The 10,000-nt window shown below is 38.4% G+C and overlaps 1 protein-coding gene across 1 annotated transcript in view; it reads right to left on the reverse strand.

The window, feature by feature from the left end:
• LOC113821261 (uncharacterized) overlaps positions 1 to 9,120 on the reverse strand; it is a 9,885-nt gene extending 765 nt beyond the window's left edge. The window contains exons 1-7 of the mRNA XM_070118716.1: positions 8,975 to 9,120; positions 6,738 to 6,994; positions 1,827 to 2,020; positions 1,209 to 1,406; positions 852 to 948; positions 328 to 434; positions 1 to 48 (exon numbers count right to left, since the gene is read on the reverse strand). The exon at positions 1 to 48 is cut by the window's left edge and continues 86 nt beyond it. Of these exons, the coding sequence (XP_069974817.1) occupies positions 1 to 48; positions 328 to 434; positions 852 to 948; positions 1,209 to 1,406; positions 1,827 to 2,020; positions 6,738 to 6,994; positions 8,975 to 9,058 (985 nt within the window). The 5' untranslated portion in view covers positions 9,059 to 9,120. The remainder of the gene's footprint in view (positions 49 to 327; positions 435 to 851; positions 949 to 1,208; positions 1,407 to 1,826; positions 2,021 to 6,737; positions 6,995 to 8,974) is intronic.
• Positions 9,121 to 10,000: the final 880 nt, after the last annotated feature.

Consider the following 10,000-nt stretch of genomic DNA (forward strand, 5'->3'; position numbering starts at 1 on the left):
TCAGGCGCCTCATGAGCTGCAGGTCCTTATTGAGTCCGCCCCAGAGACCTGTTCCATGGCGTGAGTTCAGAGTGTGTTGATGAATGACGTAGAATAATTGTTGAACTAAATTGACTGATGTTTGAGTTCTTCGTACATACATACATACACATGATTACACGGGCACACAAGTACATGCATACTAATATACACAAACACTATTATTTATTATTCATGCGTGTAATACTGAAAGCTCTATCCTGAAATTGTGCTGAAAGGTGTAATTCACGATTTGCTGAAGTAGCATTGCTGATGATTGGAAGTCATATACATGGACGTAAAAAGTACCTCCCATAAGCACAGCTATATTGCCTGGATGGTCGTGGATGGCATGGTAGGTCTTGCCCGACTCCAGCCACTCCCTCACGGCCGCTGCGTCTCTCTCCAGAACGTAACTTCGTCCCGGAATCAGTTGAGAAAGGAAATAATAAGAATGGAAGAAAAGAACAGAAAAACGTCACTGCACCTTGTACTTTGACGTTGCTTTCAATATTATTACAGTTTTATGTACTAATATGGGAAGTTTGGACACTGATGTATATGATGTTGCGTGATTTATCAAGTAATTTTGAACCCTGGGACTAGGAATAGATTCCTAGCTTCATATGCATAAAAAATCAGTGTTGGCCCAGTGTCCAAGTGGACATTTATTGGCATGTTCGTTTTAAGGAATAGGTCTTTGACGCCTGGACTCTCTCGCCAGTGAGCCGCCTGGAAGGGTTGCCGCTTGCGAACCTGAAACACCACCTGTAAAGCAAGGTACATCACCTCTGGAAATTGTTTATTTACCTATATATATACTTCCCGCGTACCTGTCAATGTCCCGACAATGAAATGCTGCAACAGTTGGGTCTCCCATGGGAGTGTAACGCCAGAGCCTGCCATACACGCCTCTTCTCGACAAATTTCCTGGAAGGACAAAAATACTGTAGCATGCATTTTTTTGTGATTTTGAGATAATCATAGACGTCAGTCTTACACTGTTGTCATCAATCGATGAAACAATAGATGTCGGTCTAATGACTTTGCTATTATGATTATTATTATCACATTAAGATACCGGTACTATCGCTGCTATTGTGAGTACTATCATCTTTACTATCGTTGCCACTACCATTATCATGATCCTTATCACCATCGCTATCACCTAACCCCCGCCCCTCACCCACCGACGCCGGGCAGGTCATGCGCCAGGCAGAGGTCGACATGCGGGTGGTCGCAGTAGATGCGGCACAGCTCCTCGGTGCCATGCAGGTCCTCGGCGGTGACGCTGTGGTAGATCCTCATCAGCCAGCCGGGGTAGATTCTCTTGATGTCTTTGGCGTTCATGTAGGCAAAGCTCATGTATTTCCTCTGCTCTTTGCTCCCTGTCCAGTGGGTTTAGTCATAGTTTATTGATGTATTTCGCATGTTTGTTGTTATAAGTAAAGTGACATCACATGGTACCGCATGGAATATTCCTTCATTATTTGCAATTGGTTTTCATCTTTTTTATTGCAGTTAATGAGTGCATTGTTAATGTTCAATATATCTATAATTTGCTTAGGTGAGGAAATTAAGTTATATAGATTTTTACTGTATGTAAAATTATCATATCCAGCCAGTATTTTGCGTATTCAACTACCACAGTCAGCATTGAAGAAAAAATCACACACTAAGAATCTTACATCAAAACAAATAATGCAGAACCAGTAGTAACAATGCAGATTTGACAATGCAGATCTTGGTACAAAATAGATAATACGCACGCAATACTATTGATTGAATAATACCGAGATACAGCTTACCGGGCAGAGTCCCCCTGTAGGCGAAGTAGCAGAAGGACAGGACCCTCTGGCGCCCCCCTCGCTGCGTGGCGAAGTCCGAGCAGGTGGACTCGCCGGCGAAGGAGAAGCGCTCGAGGAACCAGCGAGGGAACCTCTCCGAGCCCCGCTCGGCCTCCGCCCGCGCGCGCCGGAGGTCGCCCATGTCGATGCCCAGCCTGCAAGGGGCCGGGCAAGGTCAGCGTTTGAACAAGAGGCAAAAGAGGTCAGAAGGTCAAGAGGGTTCCTAGTATTATGCTGCAGGGAACAGGAAGGTCATTATCTTCCAGACGCCTTGTATAAAAAATGTTATAATTTTGTATGGCATACATTACACCATTATACTAAAATACATCCAATGAGAGTGATGACTATTATCAATCCATGTTTTTTTATGAGAGGATAGACAAAATCGAATAATTTGATGATTACGAAAGGTGTGGAAATGATAATAACGATTATCATGGTCTGTCACGTCCCGTTCTGAGGGGAAAGCTGAAGAAACTTGTTATTAATATTCACTGCTAAAGGGAGTTTTGTAGAATTAGTTCATTTTTCGTTATTCATAGCATATATTTAGCAAGTGCAGAGTGAATAATTATTGCGAAACATATGGTAATCGTATGTATCTTCTGAAAATTAATGTGTGTATGTTATCGATAATTTCTTGGTACGTTCATATTAATAACCTTTAAGAAATAGGAAAATGCACTGCCGCGGGGTTCAGCATTCAACTTATGAAGATCTTAAAAACTGACCTCTATACCAATACAAGAGGGTGACATGTTACAGGAAGAGAGAAGTTAGAAAAAAGATGACATTACAATATTGAACGCAAGAATAACGAGAGAACAGAAATATTGAAACATAAATCGATCTCCCAAACAACGTGATGTGTGACAAAAATGTGCGTCTGATTTTAAAAGTTATCTGATAATCTATATATACCAGACAGGATCCTGATAGGTAACAACAAGGTAAGAACATATACACGCAGACGCACGCAATCTATTCAAACCGTATATATTTATTTGATCTTTCATAAGATTTTACGGTTATCATCAATATTGTTGTTATTATCATTATGATCATTATTATCATCAGTATTATTGTTATTGTTATTATCATTATCATTACTACTACTACTATTATTATTGTTATCATTGATGTTATTATTACAATTATTATCATCATCGTTATTATTATTATTATTATTATTATTATTATTATTATTATATCATTATCATTACTATCATTATTATTTTCATTATAATTATTGTTTATTATCATTATTACCGTTATTATCATCATCTTTATTACTGTTATCTCTATTTGTATAATAATAATAATAATAATAATAATAATAATAATAATAATAATAATGATAATTATTATTATCATTATACTCATCATCGTTATTGTTGTTGTTATAATAATTATTATCATCATTAGCATAATTTTCTTTACTATTATAGTCGTTATAATTATTTTTAATCTTTATAATAGTATCAAAAATAACAAATATGTTAATTATGATAATAATAATAATAATAATAATAATAGCAATGACAATAATAATCATAATGGTAATGATAACAACAATCATAATAACATTATTATCCTTATTATTATGTATAACATTATTATCAGTATTATTGTGAATATCATTATCGTCAATATCATGTTCCTATCAGTTACTGTCAATATTATCATTATTACCTTTCTATCATTGTTACCATTACCATTATCACTATTTCCTTCTTCCTCGCGTGGTTTCCATCGTTACCCAGAGGAACTACGAGAAACCAGGAAGGAAAACGTAAATGAAAATGTTTTATTCGCTATTCCACTGCGCCAACCCCCCCCCCCCTCCCCGAGTAAAATAATTAATTATTTTAAATGACTTGCCGCGTCAACGGCTAAGGTCATTAGCAGCAAATCAAAACGTGATTGTTGATTATCAGATTGTGTTTATTTGTTTTGTAATGTGTGTGTGTTTGTGTGTGTGTGTGTGTTTGTTTGTTTGTTTGTGTGTGTGTGTGATACGTGTGTGTGTGTTTATGTGTGTGTTTGTGTGTGCGTGTGTGTGTGTGGAGGGTTATATATGATTTTGTTACTTCTGCCAAGTATTTCCTTTGTTATACGTTTATATGCTTTCCTTTTTTATTGTTGCCGCGGTGTTCGTTTTTATTTACGGTATTTTCCATTTCCCTTTCCTGGTTTCTTTTCTCTCTTCTTTAACTGTCATCTTCCTGACTTCGGTGTTTTATCTTTTTTACCCTGTTATATCTTCATGATAATTGCCATTCCACTCTTGTTTAGGGGCTTTCTTCCCGTATTCATATTCTTATCTTCGTTTACTTGCTGCCGTATGATCGATATTTTATTTTCGAGTTTCTCAGCGTCATTTCTCCTTTTGGTGAAGGCGATTCTTTCCCGTGGGGAGAACGGCCCTCTCAAGCTCAGTGCTTCTATGCTCTCCTTTTTTTCCTCTCCTGGCCAGGCAAGCGGGACTCGCCTTATATCGTCCGCTGCTTCTATGTTCTGATTTTACGCTCTTCCCTTTTCTGTCGTGTTCTGTTACGAAGGTATGTAGACTCTTGTGAATCATGTGCCATTTTTCCTATCGAAGTGATATCTCGATAATGTGTGGTTCCCATTTATATTTTGCACAAGATGTTTTCCTTCTTCGCGAGTTGACTGTTAGTGAAGTTTATAAAGTTGTTTATAATCTCTGTATATACAATCTCCATTTTCCCTTTTGAAGATACTTTTTGTGTTATTGGCGTTTTAATCCCATAGTCGGGGTTCCCTGTATATACCTACAACAGGGTGAGCGTTTGATGTGCACTCATTCAAACTGTCGCATCGGTCCATTCTTTTTAGTGCTCTTTTAAAGCCGTTTTTCTTTCGATCCCAGAGTTTCTCTATGAACGAAGGTCCTCCCGAACGAAGGTTGCGGATGACAATGTACTGGCTGCACAACACATGCACCCTGCATATCAGAGTGAGCCCTTGCCAGTGTTTGTACTCTAGCAAGGATGACTTTGCCAGAGTACAGACGACTGTGGGAGAGATACATAAAAGTCTTTTAAATGATCAGGTACTGATATTCTGCCATCCGAGCCTTTACAAGAAACCTGAAACAATGCTGATAAAACCTTTCTTTCCTACGGATAGTATCATGGAGGGCGACGTTCCTCTAGGATCAACTCTGGGTCCGTCGGTTTTTCACTCCCGAGAGGAACAGACAAAGGCTCTTTTATCTCAACTCAACAACTTTTGTGCAATCACCAGACTCGCGAAGTCTTCGAGAAATGCAGGTGGAGCACCCTCGAAATCTCCCTCATCCAGCTCGTCATCATGGTCATACAAGCCCTCCTTTCACTCCTTGACAGGGTGTGCTTCTTCCTCATCCATTTATGTAAGGAATGATCTTCCCACGACGTTCCTTAGACGCCGAGTTCTACCTCAACATCAAAGCAGCAGAAGGCATCAGACGCTAAGGGATGCATATACTGTAACATTCAAACCATCGCTTATAAAGGATACTTCCTCTACTAGCTTGTGCGTGAGTAGAGTTGCACATCACCACCTTGTGTCTTCGTCTCCGCCAGTTATGCTGCTTATGTTGAAATCAATCTGTTTAAGCAATAATGTTATATAGCTTGTCCCAACCTTCTTCACCTATCCACCTGAAACTATTCTTGGTGGATCGTATATGATCTGTGACATTTGGAACCGAGAGGCAGATCAGTCTGGTAATATGTTAGCTTGCAGATGTGGCTTAAAGGATGCTCAAGTCCTGATATCCCTATTCAAGCCTCTCCAGTTTCAGGTGAGCAGATGTGTTCTTGGCACCCGATGAGTGTTTCTGATACTGTTTTTTTTTTTTTCTTTTCATGCGTAGCTCGCATGAGGGAGGCTCCATAGCACTGATCACTGATTCCCGCGCAGATTCAACAATGTACGCACTTTGTTTATTGTGAAGCATGGTGAATTTGTTCATTCGAATACTGGTGTCCTGATGTCCAACTGACTGATTTGGATTCAGGGATCTTTAGGCGGAGGAATCTGGGAATCTGTACTTTTCAGAAGTTAATCTTCTGTCACTGCCATACTGCATGAATTTCAGTAAAAAGAGTGGAAATGAGTAAATAGCTCACTGCACACAAGGAGTGTATAGTGTTTCCTATTGCACCTTGCACAAATCAGTTCGGTCAGTTCAAGTGAGTTTGTACAAAGACATAACTATTCTAGTCTTATTACACAGCCCAGTGCAGTCCTCTGCACTTTCCCAAATTTATGTGAGTAAGATTGGATATGTACTAAAGGCACTCACCTCAAGGGTAAGAGTAATCAATGAGTGGGTATCTTGTTTCAGCAGAAAAATCAACTACCATGTGAGCCTGGATGTATATCCGAAGGACGCCTTGTGCCCATTGCCGGTTCTTCGTCAATATCTTCATTATTTTTTATGCCAGTCATTTATAGATTAGATTTGGCCTGGTCTTTTATGGCTTCAATGTCCTATCAGTTGATTAACTAATCTCGCTAACTCATGCCATTTCTATGTAGCCCATCAAGTCTGAAAGTATGAAAAGACCCTTGCTTCCCTTCTTACGTTTAGTGTAAGCAAGACACAACGAGCGACCACTCATTCTTTTGTCAACACATATGTTGCTGTAACCGTTTGCTAGGAGAAGGAATCTGATAGAATATCCTTCGAATTTTCTCATGTTTTGCCGCCCTCCTCCCCGTTGCTGTATCCCTTCCCGTGGACGGTGGGTCTACTTACCTCCTGGGAGCCATGAGAGGAAGACAAAACGTAAACATTTCCAATCCTGCAACTGAAGGATTATTTTGCTACGGCCGCAACACAAGCACAGGACCCACCTGGCGCAGTGGCATCCCGGAAGAGTGTAATTGCGGAGAGACAGACCGAGTTCCCTGAGACGGTGAGCGGCCTCTGCCCCATCTACATCTTCAACTATGTCTGCATCTTCTTCTCCATCAACTTCTTGACTTTTCTCTAAGGCCGCTCCTTCATCTGTGTTTTCCTCATATGCTTCCGAATATCGTTTTGTAAGGACAGACTCTGACGACGTAGAGGCCATGCTCTTGACTTCCACACTTGGTACTGTCATAGCCTTCTGCAATAAATATACATACCTTTATATATATATATATATATATATATATATATATATATATATATATATATATATATATATATATATATATATATATATATATATATGTGTGTGTGTGTGTGTGTGTGTGTGTGTGTGTGTGTGTGTGTGTGTGTGTGTGTGTGTTCGTGTATACACACACGCGCGCACGCAAGCACACACACTTCGAATTACAAGACTTAATAGGTAAAATTAAAGATAATTAAACTAATGTCAGAAAACGGATCACTATAAGCAAATTAAAATGGCGCCAACAGATGTTCACCTTCAAACATAGTGGCATCGTTGCAAACGATCCAGAGAGAACTATGGAAAATTAGTATCAATTAGAGACGATCGCACAAGAAGGCTTTGCAAATCTTAAACTTATAATCGTTTAATGAAATCACGTTAGAATTGTGGATCATTTTTTTTTATGATTATTCTTATCAAAGAAGCATTGAAATGTAACCCTGTAAATATAAGTATACAGAATTTTTGGATAACTGCAATAAAGAGAGTATTGGGCATCGCTTTTTCCTTGCTAGGTATGTGCAATTCTCTGTAAATCGAGACGCTATTATTTACTGACTGTCCTTAGTTACAAGAAGAGATGTGTTTAGTGTGCCAGAAGAGAAGCGAGAAAGAGTGAGAGAGCAAATGCCGCGACCATATGTGTGTGTGTGTGTGTGTGTGGGGGGGGTATTTTCTTATTGGCCTTGTTATTCGACTCGGCTTATTCTGATCTGGGTTGCGCCAAGGAATAAATTACCATTGTTAGTTTTTTTTTTTTTTTTTTTTTTTTGGATTGACAGCATTTCCGTCACATAAAGTATTGAAGCACCAACATGAGAATATGTCCAGAAATTGGGATTTTTGTCAAATACCCAACAAATTGGCCAAGTGAGGTTTTATGCATCTTCGAGATGTTTGGAAATACGAGAAGAATTTCCCTCCTTTACAAACAAGCAGTCGCTTTTTTCGCTGACTAACATCCTTCGCTGCCATATGAGTGAGTGCGTGAGTGTAATTATGTGCAAAGAGTGGGTAAAGTATATCTAGTGTTGTAAAATCATGGTTATATTTATACGCAACCCAATACTCATTTCATGATATACTTGCACCATGACGTTTACTGGAATGTCATACACTAATCCTCATGCCCTTTTGGCATCTGGCACAACACAGCTATTCGCAAAACCCTTAACCCAGCATTAAATAATAGGTTATTTAAAACTAATGTTAGTTATAAATAATCAGTTATCTCAGTGTTACATTTATACATAGCTACTGTAATGGCATTCACGAATGAAGGTCACATTTCAAATTTCGTTTAACTGTTTCTAATGAGATGCTCCGGTCCATTCAAGTTGTACATCGAACGAAAATCAACACACGCAGGGGAGCCTTTCCGTGTCCACCGAAAGCGGGTGAAACAGGTATGAGTGCAAGCAACTGAACATTTAAATTTCACTTCCTATCATTATATGAGCATACTGTAATATACCATGCAAGAGAAGTATCCTATGTGAAATACCTCAGAAAGTAAATTAGTTCATCAACATATCTGCATATCCACCATTGCCCAAAGCGACTCATCTATGGTAAATTTGTTTTCAAAGTGATACCATTATGAATATTCTGTGACTTTCTAACTCCTTATAGGTACACAAAACCAGCACTTTGTTGTGGATCGAATATTTTTAAAAGTCTCCGTTAAACCGATCTGTTAGGTTTTAGTTACAGTGATATATCTTGTGAGGAGTATGAACGTTCTTTTCCCTCCGTGTGAGCTGAACAGTCAAAATGCAGTACGAACTATCATGGTTAATTTTTTCCTGAAAGAATACCAAATTGTACAACACTTCAAACGTTCCGATCCGCATTCAGGTTCCATTTCTTGTCACGATATGAATATACTGTCATGTGATACTTATTCCCCTGTTCACCTGCCTTACATACCTTCCATAGATTCAAGGCGAGCGTGACGACCCCGAGAGCCAGCATGAGGAGAAATCTCCCTCGGTTCCTCGCTCCGAACGTCATGGCTGTTCGTAGCGGAATGTTTAATTGAATATTCAGAAAGCTTCGTCTCACTGCTAACTTCATCTAAGTAGGAATGTGCAGCGGGAAATGATGGGTGAACTCAATCATAACGCAGACCTAAAATGCCCCCACATGTACAATCAGTATATATATATATATATATATATATATATATATATATATATATATATATATATATATATACATATATACACATGCATACATACACATACATGTATATGTGTGTGTGTATATTATATATATATATATATATATATATATATATATATATATATATATATATATATATACACACATGCATACATACACATACATGTATATGTGTGTGTATATATATATATATATATATATATATATATATATATATATATATACATACGTCTAGATGTATGTGTATGCATATGCGTATACACAACCACACACATACACACACGCATATATATATATATATATATATATATATATATATATATATATATATATATATATATATATATATATGTTTGTGTGTGTGTGTGTGTGGTCCCTCTGCTTTGTCTAATCCATTTAGTAGGTCTTTTATTTCATTCTCTTTGGGGGTTGTTTTTGATATCCTGATTTACGTTTGTACTGTTACTTGCCATTTGAAAGTATGGGTCCTGAACAAACATTTATTGAATTTTCTCAGAAATGATTTCACACATTACATGCTAGGTCTATTAACGAAAAATCCGATTTCTCATCAGCGCCCATCTCTGAAAATCGCCGCCGCATCGATTTTTTTCCCAGAATGTTCGATGAAAATGCGCCAAAAGAGCCCGCAGTTCTCAACGTCTTCGCAGCAGGCATCCCGAGCGATTCGGAATCGATCGGGTCCCACATATCGCGAGACGACGATCACAGCGAAAGCATGCTAATTTAAGCCACATCGTGTATCGTGTA

This window comes from Penaeus vannamei, chromosome 4, assembly GCF_042767895.1.
Source record: "Penaeus vannamei isolate JL-2024 chromosome 4, ASM4276789v1, whole genome shotgun sequence".
NCBI lineage: Eukaryota > Metazoa > Arthropoda > Malacostraca > Decapoda > Penaeidae > Penaeus > Penaeus vannamei.